Consider the following 27,851-nt stretch of genomic DNA (forward strand, 5'->3'; position numbering starts at 1 on the left):
TACGGATCATGCCTTTCTACAAATACAAATTACAACAGTATTTGAACAAAACATTTATAAATATTGTATAATTGGGATAGCGTCACAAAATTTTACTTCTGTCACCGAGGATCACCCAGTCCATGACAGTCCAGTGACAACTAATAATTCCTTTAATGGCTTTATCCAATAAGATGGGAGAAATTTCAGTAATCATGGCTAAACCTCCCACTTTAACAGGGGAGGAAAGTTCTGCAGAGCTTGTGTTTGTGTATATATATATAATAACTTTGAATAAAGTTTCTGTCTGTCTTAGGGCATGTAAGCTAGAAATTTTCATGAAAAATCAAGTCAGACAACAATCTTTCTTCCCAAGAACCATCAAATTATGGAACAGCATACCAATGAACATTGTTATGAGTGACTCAGTCAAGTCATTCTAAAAAACATCTCAACTTACACCTACAGTCATAAAACATCCACCATTGTATATAGTTTCAAACTCACTCTTATTGTTTATCTTTTTTTTTTAATTCACTCCTATCGTTAATTTTGAAATTCACTAGTTTAATTTACTTAGAAATTTGTAAATAGCATGTGCAAAGTGACATTATCTTCAGTGTGTTGAAGTTGATTAGGAGATTGTAGAAGTAGAAGAGCTCCCTTCAAAAGTGGGAGACTTTACACCTATGATTTAGCCTATTCAGGATAGTTATGATCTTTCTTTGAGCATTTTTTAAGTCTGATATTTATGCCATAGGGAGCAACCAATCCATTTAAAAAATAGCCCCCTCCGAAAGACAGCTTAATTATTTGGACTACCTTTAACCACGTCAAGAAGGCAATTACCATGTACAAATACATTGTAACTGGCCATTTAAATCTGCTATGGCTCCTACATTGTAGGTAGGCTGTCCTGATACACTTTCCTCCTCAAGAGTCCTTGTACCATGAATAACTCTCAAAACAACTTGCTCAATGACTATAGGCATGCTACCCCCATGGATTTTCAGCTGGGTGCCAAATATAAAGGATAAGCATGATTCTGTGACAGTTCAGTGACAAACCATATTAGTTAAATGGATTAATTCTTATGCCAATGCAACTACATGTAGTTTGTCATTGGACTACCACAAAGTTATGTTCTACTGTTGAGGTACATGTCGAATTTTGTAAGGCAAATTATGCTCACCTATTATTTTATTTATTATCATTCTATAATGGGGAGTAGAATACAAAAATATGCAAAGTTTTTAATGAAGCTATTTTTATGAAATTTGCCAAAATTTTGAAAAATTTAGACATACATTTGTATAAAAGGATCTTATTTTGGAAATTAGTTGAAATTTGGTAATCATCTACGAAAACATTTGCTTACTGTAGGTCTATATGACCTGTATGTAGCATTATACATGTATATCACTTATGATCAATAAAAAAAGAACATTTTAAAATGAATGATGTACATATTCATTACTTATCCCTGCCTTATGTCTTTCTGAAAGAGACGTCACTTTTTGGTTTCACAAGTCGCTTGAGCCCTAAAGTACATATGTACATACATCATTATAAAGTTACTTTTGTACACGATTTTCTCTTTTTCTTTTAGGCTGTAAAAATGTAGCTATACAACATACACTGGGGTGGCTGAAGTAAGCTGTTCAATTGTACATTGAAGAGTGATTGATAAACATTTTGTACTAAGCAAGCATAAAACCTCTACTGTGAACTTGCTTTTAATATTTGGCCATGTACAGCTGTATAAACAAATTGCACAGATTCATTGATTGAAGAATAAGCTTTTCTTCACTATTTGTAAGATATCACAGCAGATTCAGCTACTATTAGACAGTTTCTAATGGCAATAGCCAGACCACCAGCATTGGAGTTTGACCATGCTGGTTGGTCAGAAAGTACCGAGGGTCTTACTTTAGACTTTGGACCATTTGAAACTGTGCATAGATGGACGCGGATGCCAGAATGTGATGAATTTGTTGGGGCTAGGTAATTTGATTTCAGTACTATACACAGATTCAAAACATTTAATAAATTATATATTAAAATATGGGAAAAAAACCCTTTCATGATAACTGCGAAGCCATTATTTTAGACAGGATTACTCGAAGACTTAATTGTCTCATAAAGGTGTGAAGGAAGAATGATATTCTTTGTCTATATTCGTTTGGTCAAAATAAACTCTTAAAGAATTTAAGTGGTTTTTCTGTAAAACCACAAAGTCAAATTCTCAACAAAATGTAAAATTTCCATAGACATCCTAAGTACTCAACTAAAGTCTTGACTATCCACAACTACACTAATGTAACTTTAAGTACTGTTCTGTGTAAGAATCAGGCAGTGGGTGGCACATCATTTTTCTCAGTTTGGTCTTTTTTTGCCTCAAATATATTCTGTACATCCAAAAAGCTATTTAGATTTATCCTAAAGCATATGTGACATAGAAATTTTTTCACATGTTATTTAAGGAAGAATTTTCTTGCCATTTTTCTGTAGTGCATTTCAGCTAAATTCGACCTATTGATATCTTAAAAAGACGAACTTTACAAACACATTGATGGTTATTTCTTGTGGTTTTAAAGTATAAATATATGGATAGTGCAATAAAATTTCTATGTTTTGTTTTCTTCACATGCCACACCTTGTATACATTTTGCCTGATTCTTAGACAGATAAGTACTTTTTAGAATTACTTAACTCTACAGTATATGGTACATTCTTTTTATTTTTTCTAGGAGAAGTAAACATACAGTTGTAGCTTATAAAGATGCTATTTATGTTTTTGGTGGAGATAATGGGTAAAGAACTATGAAATCATTTATTAAATAGGATCACTATAATCATTTAGTGCACTTTAAGATACAAATGTCAAAAGAAAACAAATTTCTGGTACACATTTGTGGTAAAATGATCAGTATACTACAGTATTTTGACTTTTTCTTGGTTAAAAAACATTTCCATGAAGTGTGAATTTTGTTACTGTTTCAATTCTCCCAGAAGGACAATGAGGAGTTGTGTCCCTTTGTTTGCTACCTGGAGTTCTGATATTTTTATCAGGCAAAACTTAATGTATTCATGATAGTTTATTCAAATCATGGTATCCTCATGGTGATTGATTATGCAATGTGGCCCATTGAGAATTACAGGTATGTACAGTTTCTGAACTGATCAGTCCAACTTTTTGACTGATATATGACAAATGATTGAATGAATGCTGACGGACCGATGACTAAATGATCGCAGACAGATTAATAACTGAATGATCTCTGACAACGATGACTGAATGATTGCTGACGGACAGATGACTGAATGATTGCTGATGAACTGGTGACTGAATGATTGCTGATGAACTGGTGACTGAATGATTGCTGATGGACGGATGATTGAATGATTGCCGATGGACTGGTGACTGAATGACCATTTACAGACTGATGACTGGATGATTGCTGACAGATTGATGACTGAATGATTGCCGATGGAATGATGATTGAATGACCACTTACAGAATGATGACTGGATGATTGCTGACAGACCGATGACTGAATGATTGCTGATGGAATGATGATTGAATAATCGCTGACAGACTGATGACTGAATGATCACCAACGGACTGATGACTGAATGATTTCTGACATACTGATGACTGAATGATTTCCGATGGACGGATGATTGAATGATCACTGATGGACTGATAACCAGTAACTGATCTGATTGCAGTTTTTGTACGTAAATTTACAGATGATCAGTTCATTTAAATTTCAGAACTTTCATTGGAACAAATCCATTATATTACCTAGTTAAATTTTTCTTTACATTTAAAATATTAATTCCATATTTTTTATTTTTTTTTATTTCAATAAGAAAAAAATTGTAATAGAAAAAAGAATTAAATTCATTTTTAAATATATATCACTTAGTTAATATGAAAACCGAAACAAACCAATCCATAAAATTCATTTACCGATCTGTGGCCATATAAGTGATCACAGGTTAAAAGATCGGTTTCATCAATCAGTGACTGATGGGAAATTGACTGGGGAAGGATGATAGATTGCAATTATAGTTGGAGGGATTGGTTCAGGTACTGTACTTACCTCTCAAAAAATCATCTGATTTTATTTTCACTATAATGGCATTCAAAGGATAAAATTAATGTATCAATCACTTCTTATGAACATATACATGAAATTAATTTTGGAAGTTTTGATTTATTTGAATTGTTTAAATATTTCCCTCCAAATTTAACAGTAAATGTGAACATTTTATGTTTTTTTAAGTAAACTTATTTAATTGTTATTGCATCTCATGCCTTTCTATATTGCCTTCCTTTATGCCAGCTTATTCAATTTTTTACAGGCACACCATGCTAAACGATCTGTTGATATTCAACATAAAGGATAAATCATGGGGGAGGTAGGTGTTCAAATGCTGGTTCACAATTAGTAGCCAGTCTTTTAATTTATTTAGGTATCTGTCCTTTTAATACTCATGCAGTAGGTGACTTATGTGTCAGAAGATCATATAGTTTTATTTTTAATATCTTGCATAGAATGCTCTTTTGAAAGTACCGGTATTGAAATTCACTAAGTGATTCATATAACCTATATTCTAGTAATGGGAGAAGATCAATGGAATGCACTAACATTTTGTTTTCAAGGGAGATAACTAATTTTATAAACACATTCCAACCTAACTTTCACTTAAATATCTGTTACTAAAAGGTGTCATATGGAAAATCACTGTTCATTCTGTCAATAAAATGCCTTAAACTAAAACTTCAATAGAAATTGTTGTAAAAAAAAATATATGACTTGATTCTTACAAGGACAGCTACTTAAACTATTTGAATGGGTTTATATTTAAATAAGCCTCTTATGAAGGTCTGATAACTTTTACTGCTCTATGTATTACCATGGGAATATTTTTTATTTGCAACTTATTAATTTAAAGAAAAGACAGAATTAAAACCATGAATTTCAATTTTTGTCAGTCTGATGAGAGTTCTCTATTTCCAAGGGAACTTTTTTCACACTTTCATATGATTGATTTAGATTCATTTTACAAGATCATAAATCTTTGAGTAAAAATTCTCCATTTCATTGTTTCGTTGTTTTTTATATTCCGATCTATCTATATGAAATGTTTGATGGTAAACCATTGTTGACCCATCTGTTCACACTTTGCAAGATACCACAAAAACACTTCCTCCAATATTTTAAAAGTTGTCTGAACAAAAAGCAAAAAAAATTTCACTAACACAAAGTTTATTTATAGTAAACAGCTTTCCACAGTCAATGCTATTGTTGTATATTGCAGGGCATTTACAACAGGTACACCTCCTGCTCAGAGATATCACCACTCTGCTGTTGTACATGAGGGCAGCATGTTTGTGTTTGGTAAGTAAGGTGAACTACAAGAGACATAATTAATACACCAAAAATTTTATTTTATAAAAGGGGTATGACGGAGTGTGATATTTTCATTACTAGTATATCTGTATGGTCTATACCATAAGTCCGTCTTTTGGGAGAAGTATCAAGCTACTGGTACAATGTTCCATTCATTGAGTAATTTTTTTTATTGTATTATCAAGTTTTTTGCATTACATATCCAAATAACTTGTACAGTTTTTTGACTGTGTATTAGATGAATAAAAATGTGTATGAAATGCAAACAGTGAACAATCTATTATTCAACTGCCCATTTTTGCCAAGATTTCACATAGTGAAAATCCGGTTGTAGTATGATGAATGTTGGTCATGGGGGCATGGAAATTATTTTTGTAACATTTCTCTCACCAACTTCTAACCACAACCTCTTGATATTTGGTATCCCACATCAGGTATGGGTCCCATATCGTTGGATCCTATTTTAGGCCGTCAGGCATCTACTACTTGTTTCACAAAATTTAGCCATTTCTGTCTTTGACCCAAACCATGAACTAAAAACATTCGAAAATGGACTGTAAATGGGAATATTTTCTTGGCAGTTTTACTTTTACTGTTCTTGTGGTAAATCTTGTAACATGAAAATAAAACTTGTGAATATTTTGAATTTAATTTGATGGATGATTGTGTGGATATAGGTTGAATAGTAAAATTGTGAAACAGAAGTTGGTGCAAAGATTTAGCAGTATACAGTATAAGGAATGACCTTACATAATTATAATCTGTTTTAAATCATTATTTCAGGTGGTTACACTGGTGACATACACTCCAACTCTAACTTAACCAACAAGAATGACCTGTTTGAGTACAATTTTGACAAATGTCAGTGGTCAGAATGGAGATTTGAAGGGAGGTAATTCATTTTTTATTTTTAATTTTAGTAGCAGAATAAATAATATTTAATATTCAAGGAATGTTGATTTTGGATCTTTCTTCAGAAAATTTACCGTGCTTTGAATACAAAACAATTTTTGATATCGGACTGGAATCCGTAAGAAATTGATTTATAACGAGCATTTGTTTTTATCTTTTACTATGTTATACCTAAGAACAATTGTTTTGGCCAGCTTACACTTTCTATAAACTACAAGTGTAAATTGCCACAAATCAGATTATTCCATAAATTATAAACATTCATTGAGTGAATTCCTTCTAATTAATTAGTGTTCATTTGAGTAATACATCACCTTTGACTGGTTCGAAAATTACATTCCAGGAGACCAGTAGCTAGAGCTGCCCATGGAGCAGCAGTTTATGGGTGTAAATTGTGGATATTTGCAGGGTATGATGGGAATGCTAGACTGAACGATATGTGGACTGTATCCCTGTCTGATACACCATTCTGGGAAAAGGTATGTTTATTTTGGAATGTATTAGGAATGTTAACCAGAATAAAATGTGACTCTATTACTCTGTTGGGGTATAAGTTTCATATAGGTAGATATGTAAGATGATTAAAAAAAAAAATACACCAGTCACAAGTCACTTTCCTTCATGTTATAGGCACATTGCAAGAAACTGATGAGGAGGGGTTTGAAGGATAAGAGTTGCTGTAAATGTATTAATTTTAGCAGCATACCTCTCTTCCCTAATTTTACAGTGGACATAATAGAGTGAAAAATGATAATCGTTAAATTGATTTTAAACACTATATAACATTAATCATTTTTTGAAACCATGAATATTGATACCAGTGAATATGTTCATTTAACAGAATCTGCAAAAAACAGCAACTGTTAAAATTAATACTTATGAAGTATTTGAACAAAATTTTCCTGACTTACTGTGAAAGTACTATTGTTCATTGGGTACCAATTTTGTGGTTTTCGTGGGTAGGCCAAACCTCAAAATTTGGTTCCCAACGAGAAGGAGATTTCCATTGATATTTATGCTGAAAACATAAAAACCAAGAATTCAAGAATCCACAAAATTGTGTTTCTTCCCTAAGCAATGAAAATTGGTATCCACAAATTAAAGTACTTTCACAGTATATAGTGTTTAACCAAATTAAAGCTTATTTTCAACCTTTTTTTTCCAAATTTTAATGGGTTTGTTGTAACTCAACCAATCTCCTGCCAATAGGTTTGTTGTTACTCAAACAAATCCCTGCATATAGGTTTGTTGTAACTCAACCAATCCCCTGCCAATGGGTTTTTGTTTTTTTTAATAATGAGAATATCATGGAATTTTTCAAAATTGCCTGATTCTTACAATTTTTACACTGAATTCCTGTTCTTTATATTTTTAGGTCAACCAGAAAGGGCACATTCCACCAACATGCTGTAATTTTGCTTTGGCTGTTGCTAGGGACTCTATGTTTGTCTTTTCTGGACAGAGTGGTGCTAAAATAACAAATAATCTCTTCCAGTTTAAATTTAAGGAAAATGAGTAAGTGATTTTCTTTTTGTTTATTTGAACAATTTCTGCTTAGGATTTGTGTGGCCTCCAATAACATTGCATCCACACGTTGGTGCATTGAAATTGATGTGAGATTATGTCGTATAGCGTTGTTTTCTTCTTCCTTTTTGTGAACAACGTGCAATCAGCTGACATAAAATTTTCAAGCTTCTCGCCAACGTCATTTTCCATATAAGGTAAAAAGCTCCGCCCATGGCTAATGATATGCCATTCAGATTTAATTTCCTTATTTTTAGACCATTTATCAATTAAGTAGGGAAAGAGGATCATTTTAAAACTTTTAAGTGGTGTGGGTGTTTTTTTAATTGTGCATTGTTTTAAAAGTGGTGATAAAAGTTGATAATAAAACAGCCTTAAAAGAATAGCGAAATTGAAAATCTGGCTGAGCCTGTTAGACCAGTACAATAAGGGATCTGTTTGATTGACTGACAATACATTAAATATCTGCCATTTGACAAAACGCCAATAAATTAACCAGTTAGTTTACTAGTCAGAGAGTAGATCGTGCCGTTTTCGAGACAGAAGCCATTTTGGCCAGTATGCTCACTAAAATTTTATTTCTCAATGCAAATCCTTGTGTGATATCTTATTTTTTAATGCAAAATATCAGCAATCTGTTAGAGGTTTTGTCTTAGGCATGAACTTGTATCACAAGATAGGACAAAAAATAGTTGGCAAAGATATATTCCTTGACCAGTATACAAGATTCTGAAATATTCAGGCCTGGGTTAATATAAAATCTCAAATTGAGATTTCTCAAGTTTTTCCTTAAGTCTTCTGTTTCAAGTGATTTGATTGGTCAAAATTTGAGTTGAATAAAGATTTAAAGAAAATGTTAATTCCAATTTTTTTAAAACTTGGTTCTGGTATTGGGTAAGAATGTTGCATGTATAACATTGTCTTCACATTTGTTTTTAGATGGACTCGAATCTCAACTGAACACATTTTACACGGAGCGCCTCCCCCTCCAGAGAAGAGGTATGGCCACACTGTTGTAGCCTTTGATAGACATTTGTATGTTTTTGGAGGTGCCACAGGACAGACGTTACCTAATGATCTACACTGGTGAGTGAATAATTGGACAAATAAAACTACTGTTGAAGGACTATATGTATGGGGTACCCTTTTCCTTGATATATTTGGTTCAGCCAAATCACAGAATGTGTATGCTGCACTTGCTAAAGCAGTAGGCATTTCATCTTTTCTTATGTACTTGAATGATACTGATACATATTGACTTCTTAGCTAGGAAGAACCTATTGATTTGAGGTAGTAGTCAAAGGTCAAGGTTGCTGCAACTTAAATAATTTTGTTGCAAGCCAAAGGGCATTTAAAGTGCTCTTGTTCACTACAAATGTACTTTTCAGTTTTGGCCTGGAATCACATGCTTGGTCTGTTGTTGAACCATCATAAAATGGGTCACAGATCAAGTTTAATACAAAGAAAATGAATAGTTGCAAGGTTGAAGATCTGAAGCACTGCTGTTGTTCACATAAATGTCTATTTTTTTTTCAGTTTCGATCTGGATTCTCAGACCTGGTCTGTTGTTGAACCTTCATCTAACAGTCAGGTACATTTACTTAATTGTCTATTTGTAATGCTGAAATTAATCAAACACCTTGGAAATACTCTTATAACAGTGAAATGTACTTTCTACAGTGTTGTGAAAAAATATCTTAATCATTATATGTCCCCCTTTTTGATTAAGAGACATAATTTTGCCCCATCATTCTGCAAATCTGTCTGCCTGTCACAGTTAGTAAGTGCAACTTTTCATAAACTGCAGTACCAAATTTCATGATACTTTGGAGGTAGTTACATATGCATATTACCTGGAATTTATGATCCGTTGAATTTTGTGGGAGTACTCAATTAAACTTGGTAAAAAAAGGGGGAACAAGTTTTAATTATGCATTATATGTATAGCTGGTACCGTCACCATCCTACATCTGATATTAAGTGTATAGAGGTTGTTTTTTTTATGTGTTTTGAATGCGTTTAACCTCAAAAGGTGAAACTACTTTCTATTTCCATCAAACTTTGTACAATTGTTTTTTATTGTGCCTGATGTTTTCTTTCAGAGCTTTAATACTTAAATACTAAGAAAGGGGTAACAGCCATATAGCATACTTTAAAAGCAAAGCCTTTAATTATGTCATCATTTTGTTCGTAGATTCCAACAGGCAGACTTTTCCATGCTGCCTCAGTTGTTGGTGATGCCATGTATATATTTGGAGGCACTGTCGATAATATTGTTAGAAGTGGAGAAATGTACAGATTTCAGGTAAGAGATAACAATAATCATTCATGTAAATATTTGATGGTAATGATCAAGCCCCTATGAATGTCGCTTATGGTTAAAAATAGAAGTATTGTTGTCTCAAAGTGTTAAGAACGTTTTTCTCACTAAAAAGATGAAGACATTCTTAATTTTAGCCATGTGAGATTTCTTTTTCTTGCCCACAGTTGAGATTGCAAAATTAATTTTTTAAGTGAGAAAAAAAACAATCAACACTAGAAATTGCAAGGCTAGAAAATCTTAGACATTCTCCGGTAAGATTTAGATGTTCTTTATATCACCAGAGCCTCATTAGAGAACTTGAAATCTTACCTTTGGATGTCATCAGTTTTGGATTCTTAATAATATTTTGCTGAGGTTTATTGTAAAATGAAAAAATGATGGTTCCTCACATAGCTAATTTTTCAGTAATCTTCATTCTTGAACTTTCCCTCCCTAAAAATGCATGATTGACAAAGAAATTACGATATTTTGAGCACAATAAAAATCCAACTGTGTTGGGCTGAATTAAGGGTTTTTACATATAACATTTAACTCCATTTTAAGAGAGGATTGTCTTTGTGAGCTTCCTTACAGTAATTCTATTTTGAAACTGAATTAGTCCTTTATGTTTAACCCTGATGTATGTACAAAGGACAAGTACAAACAATATTGATGCATGTACAAAATTAAAGTAACATCAATACTTTATACCCAGATATTCTTAAGTAAATTGTTCATTAATATGATTTTTTTTAGAACTATCTAAAAACAAATCTCAATCTATATCTATTTATTGTAAGAAGGCTTATCTTCTACTTTCAGTTTTCCAGATATCCAAAGTGTACGTTACATGAAGATTATGGAAAGTTGTTGAATAATCCACAGTTTTGTGATCTTCAGTTTGTTGTTGGAGAGGTTTGTTATTATCGCTGATTTGTGGAATAATATGTTTTAGGATGGCTCCAAATCTTTTGAGAGATTTCATTTTTTTTTTTTAAATGTTCTTTTGAAGAAAGTATTGTCCCTTGTGTTTTTAATTACAGTGAAACTTGTCTAAACCAAACCCTAAACAAACTAAAAACTTGTCTAAACCAGACACTTTTTGATGTCCTTTCATATCAGACTGAATGTATTTGAACTTGGGTTAACCATACATCTGTTTAAAGTGAACGAATTCTACAATCCAAAAAAAAGTGTGATTTAGACTGGTTTTACGATGTTATATTTTTATCATGATGACATAGGAGTAAATGCCAAATATTTGAAAGTAGGTAATAAATCAGGGATGATTTTCTTTTTTCAGTGGGTATCTGCTATTTCAAATCCAGATCTCACCATCATAATTCCTTTTTACTGTATATTTACTTCCGATTTTGCAAATTTCCGCTTTGTTTGTTGACCTCATAAAATCATCTCCGAAAAATGTATTAATGCTTTACTACATGCAACCACTATTTCTATCAAATTTTAATTTACATTTTAATTTTTTTTTACAAAATTAGACTAGGTTTGAATGCTAACTGTATAGTATGACCTTAACTAGAGTTGCATTTTTTATCATTTTAGGATAATGTAGAAATAAAGGCACATATATCCCTAGTAGCTGCCAGATCATCCTGGCTGGAGGAGAAGATTAGGAATGCTATGGAGCAGGTACTATATTTTTTGGGGGTGTGGGGATGGCTAACACTGCTTCAATCCAACCTTCAATTTGTAACCTAGTTGTAAAAACTTTGGAAACTTGATTTTAATCAAAATTAACATTCCTTGTAAAATCTCAACCTCATAACCTTTAAAAATGTCAAGATCATGTGTTAAAACTGATGGTCATAAGGTAAAATTTTTATATGGTGAAGGGATACTTTAGTTTATACTGCTCTTGTTCATTTTTGTTATCATATCAGTTCATAAGCCTCTCTATCTTTGATATGTCTTTAACTTATTTATTTTCATTTTAGAGAGATATCCATGATGGCCATGCAACACAGTTGGTTACAATCAACCTTCCAGAGGCTGACCCTGTGGCATTGAAGATGGTCCTGGCTTACATTTACACTGATCGAATACTCCCTACACAGGAAGGTAACATGATATAGTAACGTAACATAGTTTCCATGGTTACCACTGACCCTTGGCATTGAAGATGGTCATGGCTTATATTCACACTGATCGAATACTGCCTACATAGGAAGGTAATATGATACAGTAAAGCTATGTCACAAAACATTAGTTTTCACGATTTCACCTTAGCTGATCCTGTGGCATTGAAGATGCTACTGTTCTATATTTACACTGATTATATCTTCCCTACAAGGTAAATCAATAGCAAGACAGAAATAGTCACATGACACAGTAAAACAATGTCATGTGACATTAGCAGCTTTGAAACATGAATGTTTCTGTAGGAAGTGACATATTTTGAAAACTGTGGATGCAGTCAGGAAGTTATTTGAACATTTGATGCTATAGGAATTCTCTCACATCCCTGTTGGTCAGGACATCAATGATATACAGTGTATAACTATATGTACAAAGCAGTACATTTTGAACAGTCAAATGTTATTTGAGTACAAATGAATGTAGCACCATCCCTCAGTGTATTAAATATGTTTGGGTTGGAAACCTGTTTTTTTTTGTTTTTCATATTATTACAGTCTCATAATATCCTTTGTATCACATAATCCTTTTGCAAAGTCACAAACAAAACTGATATTAGTATAATTGTGCATACATATGATAAAAAGAATATAACATTTTTTCATATTATATTTCATATCAACCCTCAACTATACAATCCTTCATGCAAGCTCTAAAAAATTGAGTGGCTTGGATTGATTTGAGTTGTGATATGAAAAATACCGTATATAATTCAATATACTATTGACAGCATTTGTATTTTTTCTCATTTTTATGCCCCCACGACAAACTGTCGGTGGGGTTTATTAATTTACTCCTGTCCATCCGTCTGTCAGTCTGTCCATCTCACCGAACGTCCATCCGTCCGTCTGGAGTACACATGATCATGGCTTGTCCGGCTATCTCCTCGTACAGTTTTTGAACTACATCTAAAATATTTTACAGGATGTTTATACACATAATGAATATGTGCAGGGCCAAAGGAATTTGATTTTCATGAAATATTACGGAAATTGGTGATAGTTACACTTAGTCATTTTACTCAGAAATATATGGATCATGGCTTGTCTGGCTATCTCCTCATACAGTTTTTGAACTACATCTGAAATATTTTACTGGATATTTCTACACATGATGAAGGTGTGCAGGGTCAAAGGATTTGATTTTTTTGAAATAATTCGGAAATTGGTGATAGTTACACTTAGTCATTTTACTCAGAAATATATGGATCATGTCTTGTCCAGCTATCTCCTCATACACTTTTTGAACTACATCTGAAATATTTTACTGGATATTTCTACACATGATGAAGGTGTGCAGGGTCAAAGGATTTGATTTTTTTGAAATAATACGGAAATTGGTGATAGTTACACTTAGTCATTTTACTCAGAAATATATGGATCATGTCTTGTCCAGCTATCTCCTCATACACTTTTTGAACTACATCTGAAATATTTTACTGGATATTTCTACACATGATGAATGTGTGCAGGGTCAAAGGATTTGATTTTTTTGAAATATTACAGAAATTGGTGAAAGTTAAACTTACTTAATTTCGGCAAAAATAGGGCTATTCAGCTTGTATGGCTATCTCTTTCCGTAGTTTTTGAACTGCATCTTAAATATGTTTTGCAGGATGTTTCTACACATAATGATTGTGTGCAAGGTCATTGGATCTTGATTTTTTTTTTTAAATATTACAGAAATTGATGAAGTTAGACTTAGTCATTTTCATCAGAAATAGGGCTATATGGCTTGTATGGCTATCTCTTCATCTAATATATTTTTTGCAGGATGTTTATACACATGATGATGGTGTGCAAGGTCATAGGATCTTGATTTTCATGAAATATTATGGAACTGGGTGATATTTCGACTTTGTCATTTTTGTCAGAAATATATCCCAAGCAACAAAGATAGGATTTGTTATAGGGGGTATTACCATTTTTATGTGTCCATTAATACGTCCATCGGTCCTCTTTTTTTCATCGCAACTAGTCTGACACAGAATTTCATGACACTATGTGGCCAGGATACAATATGTAGATATTCATATATTTAGGAATTTCTGATCCCCAAATTGATCCCCAGACCATGAGTCTTGGAAAGATTTCTGAATCTTCAAACCATGTCTTCATATAAAAATAAACATGTTTTTAATTTGGCAAATCTAGGGAGCGGGGGCATCATTAGTGTCTTACAGACGCATTTGACTTACTAAAAAAAAATCACTACTAACAAATGAGGTGGGGGCTCCTGTGATAAACAGGCCTTATAGTTTTTCTTTTTTTTTCAGGACAAGAACACACAAGTAATGAAGTAATATTATTAATGATGGATGTGTATAGACTTTCTATGAAGGTACGATATCCTTATACAATTTAAAATTTGATTTGTAACAAGCTACTTAATTGGCTGGTTCTCTTTGAGTAAACCAGGTTATTTTTGTGTCACTTTGTATGGTACTTTAATTCGTGGATACCAATTTTCGTGGATCAGGGAAGAAACACAGGTTCATGGATTCTTGAATTCATGGTTTTGAAGTTTTAAGTACACACATCAATGGGAATATACTATTCATTGGGAATCAAATTTCATGGTTTTACCCACACACGAAAACCTAGAAAATATCAGACAAAATAATGTTTTGAATAAGAATCAAATCTTAATATTGGACAGGAATCCATTAAATTGAATTATTAAGATTTGGATATTATAAAAATTTTGTCTATTGAAAAATAACAAAAATTTTCCATGTGCATATTGTTTATTGCGTGAAGTGCAATAAACAAAATATGCACATGGAAAATTTATGTTATTTTTCAAAAAACAAAATTTTTATCATTGCCAATTCTTATGATTTAATTTGAAAACATGTTTTTATTTTTAAACTTGAGAAAAGTAGCTCTGAATTTAACTGAATAAGGGCGTGTCAATATTTTTTTTATCCATTGAGATATAATAAAATTATTTTTATCAATCAGATAACAGTGTTTATCTCAAATTAATTTATTAAGAAATATTTCTAATTTTCAAAAGTTTATACAAAATAACCTGGTTTCTATAGACCACTTTGCATCAAAATGCCCCAAACCAGGTTACATTGTATAAACTGTTCAAAAATTAGAAGTATTCTTTTAAATACACTTCTACACAAAATGTAACATGCCTTTCCTTAGTAAAATCTTCAGACTGAATTGAGCTTAATTACTATTCTCAGATGATAAAAAAAAAAACGCTTCCTCAGTCTCTTATTTCAGCAAATTTAAGTATCCCTTGTTCAGCATTTAAAAAACGGTTTATCTCATTAGTAACTTTCTTGTTTTTAGATGTTGATTTGATGAGTTTGGAATTCAGTAGCCAGTACTTGTGCAACTATTGGCATTACATTCAGATATGGAAACATATTTAATGAATTATACACATACTTTTTAAGTTCTTCTTATATTCTAAATTTTCAGTTTGAAATGGGGCGTTTAGAACAGCTGTGTATTCAGTATTTGGAGTCCTGTATCAACCATAAAAATGTCTTGGTAGCTCTTCACAATGCTGCTAATCTTAGTCTGGACTCAGTCAAGGTCTGTTACTATGAAATTTAGGTTAGGGACAGGAGAAAATATTTAGAGCGTAGTAAAGCTTGAGATATAGTAATCAGAAATTATTGCAAATATACAGCCAAATGTGTGATTTTCATATGTTAATTTTGGTTTGGGAACATATGAAAATCATATGTTTGTGAAAAAACATATGATTATCATATGACACTCATAACATATTTTTACCATCTGTGAATTCTCCACAATTTTAACATTGGTTGTTTGGGGAATGAGAGGTATGAAGTATATGTTTAGATCTATATTCTTTAATTGTCAAATGACAGAAATGAAAAGCACATGTACTTGCAACAGACGACACAAAAACTACTTCCAAAACTAATTAACAAAATGGAAGACGGGAAAATGTCGTTTCCAGAAAATAATAAATTGAAGAGAAATTGAATTCAACTCATGTATATAATAATATGATTGTCATATGTTTCAAACCATATGATTCTCATGTGTGACACTTTTGGCTGTGGGATGACTTAAAATCACAAAAATAAAACAAAAATTATAAATGCTGGATTGATTTTGTTCTCAAATTGATGAATTTAAAGTTGATTTTTTTTTACTAAAATCAGAAAATAACAATGATTCATTCACACAACTATTTCTGAACTTACAGTATATGTATTTTGTTTCACACAATTCAGCTTAACCCAGTATGGACTCAATTAAGATATGTATTAAAAGGACAAATTTAGGTTTTTCTTGTATAGCATGGATATGTTAAGTGTCTATTGGGTGATCATTTTTTACAATTTGACTTTTTGTAAAGGGTGAAGAAGAGCTTGTGTTTAGTTTGAGTCCTATGGTATGATTTTTTTGGGTGTATATCAATCATCAGAATTTTAACTACTGGGTTTGTTGACTTTTAAAATGATATTTACCCCACATCTTTCTTTAAGTATGTTAACCCATTAATTTAGGAATACTGCCTGAAGTTTATAGTGAAAGAGAGTAATTGTAACCTGATTGTTAATAGCAAGGAGTTTGAATCTCTTGATAAACCACTAATGGTTGAGATTATCAGAAGAAAATTGTCATCACCTCCAACCATCAGGGTGCTACCAGAACCACTTCAAGACCAAGTAATAGGTAAGTCTATGAGTTCCTGTACTATAGATATACCTCCTTCTGTAAGGGAGCTGCCAGAACCACTACAAGACCAAGTAATTGGTAAGTCTATGAGTTTCTGTACTATAGATATACCTCCTTCTGTAAGGGAGCTGCCAGAACCACTACAAGACCAAGTAATTGGTAAGTCTATGAGTTCCTGTACTATAGATATACCTCTGTCTCTAAGGGAGCTGCCAGAACCACTACAAGACCAAGTAATTGGTAAGTCTATGAGTTTCTGTACTATAGATATACCTCCTTCTGTAAGGGAGCTGCCAGAACCACTACAAGACCAAGTAATTGGTAAGTCTATGAGTTCCTGTACTATAGATATACCTCCTTCTCTAAGGGAGCTGCCAGAACCACTACAAGACCAAGTAATTGGTAAGTCTATGAGTTCCTGTACTATAGATATACCTCTGTCTCTAAGGGAGCTGCCAGAACCACTACAAGACCAAGTAATTGGTAAGTCTATGAGTTCCTGTACTATAGATATACCTCCTTCTGTAAGGGAGAGACCAGAACCACTACAAGACCAAGTAATTGGTAAGTCTATGAGTTCCTGTACTATAGATATACCTCCTTCTCTAAGGGAGCTGCCAGAACCACTACAAGACCAAGTAATTGGTAAGTCTATGAGTTCCTGTACTGTAGATATACCTCCTTCTGTAAGGGAGCGACCAGAACCTCTACAAGTGATGGCAATCTTATTAAAATTATACCTATCAATTTTTCTATTCAGTCATTGCATAATGACCTTTACAGAATCCTCAAGTTTTTCCCTTTGAATAATGCTTTCAAAATCATGATGGTTGAGATCTGATTGGCTGATCAGAAAGGTCATCTGATCAGAAAGTAGAATGGAGTTTTGTTAGATCCTACATGCAGTGACTAAATGGAACAATTGATAGGTTTATCTTTAATTAGATTGAAATTATGGGTACATCTTTGAGTCCCTGTAACTGAAGAAAAAGTACTCATGGTTTAGATAATTGTACTACATTATTACCTCTCTGTTAGTAGAGGTACTACCTGAACTATTGCAGGCTCAAGTAAGGAAGTAAAGTCTCTGGGCAATCCCTGTTCTTAGGACTAGGCTCAATTCTACCTTAGTGTTTAACCACAGTTTTTTGCACAATGCAATTGGCATTCACAAATGCTTGAATGGGAATGTTCCTATGTGCATATTCATCAGAAGACTTGAATATTTGAAGATTTGCTGGTCTATTGTTATGCTAATTTCATATGAAAAGTTATATTGAAATTTATAAATTCGCTTTTTGTTGCTGACTTCAGATGGTCACTAAGCCATTTTTTGTCCACTGCAGTGTGTCACGGGGTGACATGAAAATGCTGGGCGTCCATCATGCCATTCATGTGTCCATCCATCCGCGTTTTCCGCACTGTTTTTGTAATGCTTTTGCAAAATAAGTTTGTTTTTGGTATGTGGCCTTATTATGAAGAGTTGCAGATTAAGTTGGACTATGGTTATGGTTGAATAATTTTCATGGAAGTTATGACCCTTGGAGTTAAAAAATTTCAGTGAATTTACAGTTTTCCACACTTTTTTTTTTGTAATGCTTTTACCAATTGATTTTATCTTTTGTATGTAGTCTAACAATGAGAAGTTACAGATTAATTTCAACTTTGGTTATGATTGATTGATTTTTATGGAAGTTATGGCCGTTGGACTTAGAAAATTTCAGTGAATTTAAAGTTTTCCGCCCTTTTTTTTTCGCAAGAGACATTGGAATGCTGTTCTTTTATAAAGTCAATATTTTCACAGATTACTGACCAGTATGTCTTCTTTTTACAGCCAGATCTTTAGAGAGGGACCTTGAGACTTTTCTGAGGTCATCTGGGACAGATTTCTGTGATGTGGTGCTAGAGTTAGACAGTGTACAGATCCCAGCCCACAAGGCCATTCTGGCAGCCCGGTGTAGCTATTTCGAGGCTTTGTTTAGATGGTCCATGCCAGACAATAACACAGTCACTGTAAGTCATAGTATACTTCTGTTGTTGATAAATTCAAAAGAACATTGAAACCAGTATATTGCTATTACATTGTTATGCTAATTTGCTTTCCATAATTTCTTAAAACATTTAAGGAGGTAGACCTAGGGTAAGGGACACAACTCTTACAAATCATTGGAACATTTGTATTCAGCATTTTACATCAATTTCATGTAAGCATCAAATTAACTTTGATTTCATTCCGTTTGAAGTGAAAGCTTGATAGGCTTTGGTGAAATTGAATATGATACAGACATATCCCTGATTTCAAGAGTTACGTCCCTTAGCCTAGGTCTACCTCCTTAGGGCCAACACAAAAAATTCTTGATTCTTAGCCTTTCCCTTGTCTCTTTGTATGGTGCTTCATTACCCAATTTCATCTCTTCTCAATGAAATCAAATATAAAAAGGTGTCTCCCTTAAAGGTACCCACATGACTTTTTGGGGCAATAAGAAGGGTCATAAAAATAAATTCCTGTCATCCTTTTTGGTTTTTATGGGAAAATGGCCTGAGAATCGAGAATCTGACTTTGAAAGGCCTCACATGTCCTTAGTTTGGTAGTCTGTTTGTAAAGGAAATAGGAATTAAAAAAATCTGTAATTTTGGCTGACCAGGTTTAAACTGATTCCAGTAGATATGAAAAGCAGATTTTATAATGAGTCCTCATTTCAGGGACATTGTCTTGTATATATACTATATTGAAGAAGTGATAGTTGAAAAAAAAAAACTACATCTGACTAAACTTTTTATCCTTTGCTTTCACCAAAAATTTGGCTTTCCATCCTTTTGACTGTGTGTGGTATAGTTTCTGGACATGACCTTTGTTTCAATGAAATTTTAAAGGATGAAGGAATCAGCGTAGGGAGGTCAGTAAGCCAAAGGTCAAAAGTCAAGGTTGGGTACTTAGAGCACTGCTGTTATTTTATTCTTTTTATATGTCTAATGTTTTTATTTACGTAACATAGTTTTCTTATATGTATTTGGTCTTTAATATTTGTATCATTTGCAAATAATCTGTTTGCTCTTTGATACTTCATTAGATAGCTATAGGAGAGATGATTCCCTCCAGACAAGCTTTTGACAGTCTACTGAGATTTATATACTATGGAGAAACCACGATGCCACCTGAGGATTCCCTGTATCTCTTCCCAGCTCCTCATTTCTACGGCTTTACTAATAACAGACTACAGGTAAGAACAATATTGTATGGATAATAATGTGTATAATAGTTTATTGAGACAATATTATGGTATATTTAAAGTACAGTTTATGTCATTTTTTTTTTTTTTTAATTCTTTTTCATCTTTTCTTGATAATTACAATAAAATACCCTCTGAAATGGTCTAAAAATTATTTCATTATGCACAAATGTAATGACTGTAATATATTTTTTGCATATGAAGACATAACTCCAGTCATGAGGTACATGCTAAATAATCTGCATGCAAGTTTGCATCACAGCACTGAGGTTATTTCAGATAGAATGAAAAAATATTACAATAATTCATTGAAACTTAATATTAAAATCAACTTAACAAGTAAACTAAGATACTCTCAGTCTTTGAAATTGGGACCAGGTCACCCGCCATTGCTGGTAAAAAATAGTGGCAGGCTTGCAGAAATTGTGCTTCCAAGCCAGTGTATCCTATATAAAATTCTTTTCAGATTAATGGTAGAGGCTTGTCTGAAATATAGATGGCAAATACTGTTCTCTTTGATTTGGTCATTTCATCTACTTCTTGTACTACTAGGTATTTTGCACTATCACATCATGGGATGATATGAAAAATGTGCCATTGTGATTAGGTTGCTGTGTGGTTGTGTATCATTTTCTACAAAATCTGATTGGTTGAAAGCAACCATGTGATGTTTCTTACGTTGTTCTCCCATAACAACTGGTGATGTCATAGATGAACGATTGCTAAAATTAATGTCACAGCCAAATATCTAAAACGAATATATAGAAAAAGATTTCATAACACATGAATAATATCAACTGGCATTATTTAATTTCAACATCATAACAAACTTGTCGATGCTCATTTGTTACGATGTTGAAATTAGATAACTTGAGTTGGTATTTTGTGGTATTCGACTTTCACTTATTATGAAACCCTACACAGACGAACTTCGTTATGTCGAAGGGACCATGCAAAAACGTTCGAGTAATCTGAGGTCGAGGATAAACCAGAAATACTAGTAGTTTGGCCAATGATTGTTTCTATATTTACATCATTAGTTGTGCTTGTACATGTACATGTACTTCACTTTACATGGTACTTCGTAAAGTCTTGCGTTTCAGATCGGAAGATAGTTTGTTTGGTATGTTGTATATCATGTTTGAAATACTGAACAGCACCAAGTGTTTAAGTTAAATTTCCTTTTTATTTTTTCTACACCGAAAACGTTATAGTTCATTATATGCTGCTTTGTTTGATTCACAATTAGGAGTATCGTCAAACCATGTGCTCTACATAATTATGATAAAATTTCAAATTTACTAGCGAAACAAATGTAATCATTGAAATATCCTTACTATCGTCTGTTTGATGTCACATTTAATAGTCAGATACCATTACAATTCATCTGGTTTTTTATAATTTTTTTATCAAAATATCAAAATATCCAATATCACTGTTAGTGTAAATTCCAACTTGTTATTAATACAATTTGTTTCTTTTAACAACGTGCAATTTTAAATTAGTTAAATAAACAAATCAAACCATAAAGAGTGTCAACAAATTAATTTTAAAAGCCACGCTAATTAATGTTAAAACACACTTCGATCATGGTTTGTAATAAAGCAATCAGTTTTCCAACTAATTAGTTGACTTCAAGACATCAGGGTTTATTAACCTCGAAGTCTTATCGAGGGTACTGATTGATTACCTTGAGTTATCCGAGGTTTTGATTCAGCCGAGTTCGAGTCATCTGAGGTAAAATTGTATTGGAGTAAAGGGAGTTTTGTTAGGACTTTGTAATCAGTTCAGGTTATCCGAGATTTCGATTAATCCGAGTTCAACACATCAAGGTTCGACTGTAGTTTTCACAATAAAATTATGTTTATGAGATGATAGACAAAAAGTTTCATAAATCAGAAAATTTGTTACTTCAAAAATTCAATTATTCTACATTTATAAGATACATAAATTGCCTATAATTTTTAAAGTCATGATTTTTACAATGATAGTATATTGTTGTTATAGGCTTACTGTAAACACAACTTAGAGAAGAATGTATCAGTACATAATGTAGTACAGGTAAGATCCCAGTTGGAAAGATAATATATATCGGGACATGATGTAGTACGGGTAAGATCCAAGCTGGAAAGATAATGTATCTGTACATGATGTAGTACAGGTAAGGTCCAAGCTGGAAAGATAATATATCGGTACATGATGTAGTACAGGTAAGATCCAAGCTGGGCAGATAATGTATCAGTATATAATGTAGTACAGGTAAGATCCAAGCTGGGCAGATAATGTATCAGTTCATAATTTAGTACAGGTAAGATCCAAGCTGAGAAGATAATATATCGTTACATGATGCAGTTCAGGTAAAATCCAAACTGGGAAAATAATGTAGTACAGGTAAGGTCCAAGCTGGGAAGATAATGTATCAGTACATAATGTAGAACCCATAAGGTCTAAGTTGGGAAAATAATACTGTTATATCTGTACATGTTGTAGTACAGGTAAGATCCAAGCTGGGAAAATAATGTAGTACAGGTAAGGTCCAACTGGGAAGATAATGTATCGGTACATAATGTAGAACCGATAAGGTCCAAGCTGGGAAAATAATATATCAGTACATGATGTAGTACAGGTAAGGTCCAAGCTGGGAAGATAATGTATTGTTACAAGATGTGGTACAGGTAAGATCCAAGCTGGGAAGATAATGTATCAGTACATAATGTTGTGCAGGTAAGATCCAAGCTTGGAAGATAATGTATTGGTACATGATGTAGTACAGGTAAGATTCAAGCTGGGCAGATAATGTATCAGTACATAATGTAGTACCAGTAAGGTCCAAGCTGGGCAGATAATATATCAGTACATAATGTAGTATAGGTAAGATCCAAGCTGGGAAAATGATGTATCAGTACGTTAATTAGTGGATACCAATTTTCGTGGATTAAGGAAGAAACACAAGTTTGTGGATTCTTGAATTCGTGGTTTTAAGGTTTCCAGTAAATTCATAAAGGAAATCTCCTTTTTCATTTGGTACCACAAAAATTGGAACCCCACAAAATATAGTTCTTTCATAGTATGTTGTCATGCAAAACAAAATGCAGCATTTATTTTTGATTTAAAAAAGTACAGAGAATTTGCTTACTCTGAAATTTTTCGAAGCACTTGTGTATGGAAAGGGGGTTTATGGGTTATTTTTGTTTTTTTAATGCCTCTAAAAATATAGTTTAATTATTTTTGTTGTTTAAAATGCTTTTTTTATAACTATCATTTTTGATATTTGTTTCATACAATCATGTCTTTGTGAATTGTAGATTTTAGAGGCAGCCGACAAAATACAGGCCCTGGACATGAAGAAACATGCTCTTAGGCTGATGGTTCACAATTTTCACAATGTAAGTACTTACTGTATACATATATATAGAAAGTTTTTGCTGTCATATATATTTGTGGATTCTATCCAGTCAAAATACATGTATTTGCATGTATCAATTTTTGCACTTATAAAAATTATTAGTGTTTCTTTGTGCCAAGAATAAATTATTATCAATCAAATATTAAGGCAGGTTAGAAAATTTCAATGCTCTTTTCATTCAAACAAGCACAGCCAAAAGTGTCAGATATGAGCATCATATGGTTTGCAACATATGTTAATCGTATGAAACAGGCATGATATGATTATCATATGTTTCAGTTTACATATGATTATCATATGTTTCAGTTTACATATGATTATCACATGATTATCATATGTTTCAAAGCCAAAATTTAAATATGAGAACCATATGATAATTATATTATTATCATATGAACTGATTACCATATGATTACCAGGGCTTTATTTGCCATCAATTTATTGCCGAATATCAGCCCTATTCCCTATGACAAAAAGTGTCTTTTTTCCTAAAATTTATCATGAATTTCCCAACAGAAGCAAGTAATATGAAAGTTGTCAATTAGTTTGTCTGTCGGTAGAATGAAAGTCATATTTTATTGATGAGTCGGCAAATTGTTATTCTCACAGTTTCTCAAAAGCAATTTTAAGATCGGGGAAAGAAACGCATCTATTCTTCAATTTACAACTTTTTATGGTAGCCGATTTATAATAATTATTTTGGAACTTCTTTTACCTTTATCTTCCATCAGTTGTAAATAATAGGTATCCAAAGTAAAAATCTGCATTGTTATATCTCATTATAGTAAATTATTTTACTTATTGGTTTTTCCCCAATTGATAAAAATATTCCCAATCTCAAGGGCAGGGACCTTATTTGAAAAAAAAGGTAGAAAAAGCCCTGATTACCATATGTGGCACATTTGGCTGTGTATATTTACTGACAACAAAAACAAGAAAAATCCCTGAAAGACATTTTGTTTGACAGAAAATATTTCTTCCCAATTTAACTCCAAGTATGAAATTTCATGATAACTGGTATTTTCTATTTGGCAGGTTGCACATCTACCAGAGCTACGGAGACTGAACAAAGAATTATTATTAGAAATAATCAAAGCCAAAGCTGATGATGAAGGGGAAGCAACTCTATCAAAAGACTGGTCTTTATCAAACATCAGTGATATATAGGAGAAATATAGTAAAAAATGTTTTTATTTTTTTATTTTATCTAACTTAGTTCACAAGAAGAGAAATATGGGCATTTAAGAAGACAAATGAAACTGTTTTCATTTTGTTTTGAAGAAGTATAATGTTATTTGCATGGGTAGTATGGGTAGTATGGGTAGTATGATCACTTTTTATTGCATGCTTTGTTATATGGGCTTATTATGATACTTTTATGAAGAGGTATTATAAACTTTGTCGACAATTTTCTAGTAGAGCTTTAACTTTGTGACAGATTATATGGTAAATTGCCAAAATTTTAAAGTAATTATTGTCAAAAAGTTTTCGTTAGGTATAATGTTTATATGTTATAACTTTAGATATATAATTGTAGAATGACAACACCCCCATTTTGGAGGTTTCTATGAACTTACATTTACAGCTTGTAGGGTTGAAGATATTTAGTCATTAAGTAACTTTTTGCATAAATATATCAACTGTCTTACAAAGTTATGTCAGGTATAAGTTAGGAACCTTTCATTGGAAGGATTTTAAGTAAATAAAAGTATTGGTACTTGGTTGGACTTAAGTCACACTCTTATATGAGGTCTCTGTTCACTTTGTGTCAGTTAAGATTTAAAAGTTACTGAACTTTTAAGGAACGAATTATAGAGGTGTAGACTGAATTAACTATGATCTATTGGCACGTTTCATCAAGTTTAAGTAGACCTAGGGTAAGGGACATAACTCCTGAAATCATTGATATGTTTGTATCATATTCAATTTCATTAAAGCCTATCAGGCTTTCATTTGAAACAGAATGAAATCAGTCCAAGTTACTTTGATGCTTACATGAGACTGATGTAAAATGGTGAATACAAACGTTCCAATGATGTGTAAGAGTTGTGTCCCTTACCCTAAGTCTACTTCCTACCAATTTTTTGATTCTTTTTCCTACATGTTTAAATATATTGTTAAACCTTTCAAAACCATATCAGTTTCTATGTGTTAAGTGATTGAGAACCATTGAAACCAATCACACAAACTTTTATGTAACCAGTCAAAAATTGATCAAAGATGCAAGTATTGAAAAACTGGGAAAGAGCGATAAAAGATACTGGTAGTATTTCCTATGTAAAAGTTCTAAATCCTGACTCTTATATGGAGTTATGTTTGAAATGTTAAATATACTAGTTTAGTGATACATCCCTTTATTGAAGATTTGTTATTTATAAACCATTGTTGACCTATATCTTACTTTCAGTTTACATGATTTATCTCCCATGTGCAGTGTTATTTCTCCTTTATAGGTATTTAATCCTACCTTATGTCATCAAATCATCATGAAAAACTTCCCTTCTATTTCTGAACACTACACAAAATATAGTCCAATTGTTATTCCTTTTATAGAGTTTAATACCTCTTTCAAAATCGGCAAATATGTTTCAGGCAATTATTCAGCTAAATGATATTCTATCATTGCTGCAAATAAAATTAAGATCTAGTTTTGAATTCAAATTAAGATTTAAAGGACTTTTACTTGACCTTGTATGATGTTAAGTAATAAAATTGCATTTAAGAAATCCAGTTTTTTCAGAATGTGTTATTTAATTAATTATGTGAAGCATGTTCCATTTAACACACTTACAAATTGATTTCTTCATCCTTCCACCAGTATTTTATTATTTATAAGCAGGAAGTGAAGAGCAATGATTTTAAACAAGTGAAATTAACAAGAAAATTTAAATTGATTAAAACTGTCCTTTTTGTGGAAAATCTGATGAACATAAAGAAAATTATTTTCTTAAGCTGAAATTGGTTTTTCATGAGTATAATCACAGTGTGGGAGTAAATACTCTTGAGTTTTTTGTAATTGCAAATTGATTTTTTGACAGGTTTGAAAATTTGTTGAAATGAAAGAAATTGTAAAATGTGTGTAAAGTTTGATACCTATTGATCTACAAATCTCTGGAATGAGTAGTAATGATTGGCATTCAGTTTATACATATTAGAAACAAAATAACTCTGAAGGGTGTGGAAAATGCAAAGTTATGATTACAGTTTAATTTTACATCATGTAATTTTTGTAATTCTACTCATGCTACAATTCTCATAAGGCTAAAAAAAACTCCAATGCTTACAGCACATTGGTTCAGCAGTTTTTGTCTGTTGGTCGTTCTTGTTTTGTTTATTTAACAGTTTTGCCGAACGATGTTATTAGCATATCTTGATTCTTGACTGTCCTGGATTGAAAGAAAAGTCCTCTTTGTATGTGACATGTTTCATGATATTAATATGGTTATTTTGACTTAACATATTTACTAGGCTGATTTTCAAGAAAAAAATGCTCTATTTGTTCAATACCTGTGTTAAAGAAAGACAACTCTTGCAAGTGGGAGATAACTCTGTATGCTGAAAAAATGAGAATACCGTTTGTTGTTGATTACAGATATTTGATATCAGTTTAGTGCCACAATGTATAATTATATATGACATTAGTCTTTCAAGGGATATAATCCCTGCATGTATTGTTCATGAGTAATAAAAGATTTGTATAAAATGTGATGGTTCATTTTAAGTATACCTTGGGTCTAAAGTTTATAATGTTCAAAGATATTACCCTGTCTGTCAGAATTTTTATCCATATCCTTGGAGACTTTTGTAGCAAATCTTCTTCAATGCAACTCTTTATAAATGTTGTGTATCATATGTAGATGTGCTTGAAACCAGACTATTTTAGATACTTGCAAAGAAGGATAAACCTACTCCTGTCTGTTACACTTTTATATGACTGCAAAAAAATGGTTGAATTATGTTATGAAGTCATTATTGTTGTTGTCTTTGTTGTTATTCAGTTGAGTTGTTGTGTCCATAATAAACTGTAAGTCCCTATGTTAAATCTGTCATAAGCTAATATTGTGTCCACACATGCCCCAAGTGAACAAAGTTCAACTGGCTGCAGTCGTATCATGCTGAATTTGGCAAAGGTTTTTATTTGATATACAAGTCTAATGCCTCCTTAACTTTTCCACAAATTATACAACATAGATAAAGGAAAATTTCCTTTTTAATTTCAATTTAACTTCAAATGCCATC

The 27,851-nt window shown here is 32.4% G+C and overlaps 1 protein-coding gene across 2 annotated transcripts in view; it reads left to right on the top strand.

Moving 5' to 3' along the window:
* LOC148607435 (leucine-zipper-like transcriptional regulator 1) overlaps positions 1-27,315 on the top strand; it is a 27,544-nt gene extending 229 nt beyond the window's left edge. For both annotated transcript variants that reach the window (XM_088544341.1, XM_088544342.1), the window contains exons 2-22: positions 1,589-1,983; positions 2,730-2,792; positions 4,351-4,407; positions 5,311-5,390; positions 6,186-6,294; positions 6,658-6,793; positions 7,690-7,829; positions 8,778-8,924; positions 9,375-9,429; positions 10,033-10,143; positions 10,963-11,055; positions 11,707-11,793; positions 12,099-12,222; positions 14,573-14,637; positions 15,738-15,854; positions 16,805-16,973; positions 18,811-18,989; positions 20,048-20,197; positions 22,214-22,267; positions 23,512-23,592; positions 24,648-27,315. In XM_088544341.1, the coding sequence (XP_088400467.1) occupies positions 1,838-1,983; positions 2,730-2,792; positions 4,351-4,407; positions 5,311-5,390; positions 6,186-6,294; positions 6,658-6,793; positions 7,690-7,829; positions 8,778-8,924; positions 9,375-9,429; positions 10,033-10,143; positions 10,963-11,055; positions 11,707-11,793; positions 12,099-12,222; positions 14,573-14,637; positions 15,738-15,854; positions 16,805-16,973; positions 18,811-18,989; positions 20,048-20,197; positions 22,214-22,267; positions 23,512-23,592; positions 24,648-24,779 (2,295 nt within the window). In that variant the 5' untranslated portion in view covers positions 1,589-1,837 and the 3' untranslated portion in view covers positions 24,780-27,315. The remainder of the gene's footprint in view (positions 1-1,588; positions 1,984-2,729; positions 2,793-4,350; positions 4,408-5,310; positions 5,391-6,185; positions 6,295-6,657; positions 6,794-7,689; positions 7,830-8,777; positions 8,925-9,374; positions 9,430-10,032; positions 10,144-10,962; positions 11,056-11,706; positions 11,794-12,098; positions 12,223-14,572; positions 14,638-15,737; positions 15,855-16,804; positions 16,974-18,810; positions 18,990-20,047; positions 20,198-22,213; positions 22,268-23,511; positions 23,593-24,647) is intronic.
* The last annotated feature ends 536 nt before the right edge of the window (positions 27,316-27,851 follow it).

This window comes from Perna viridis, chromosome 9 (assembly GCF_037379345.1).
Source record: "Perna viridis isolate PV_CMFRI_1.1 ecotype Kerala chromosome 9, ASM3737934v1, whole genome shotgun sequence".
NCBI lineage: Eukaryota > Metazoa > Mollusca > Bivalvia > Mytilida > Mytilidae > Perna > Perna viridis.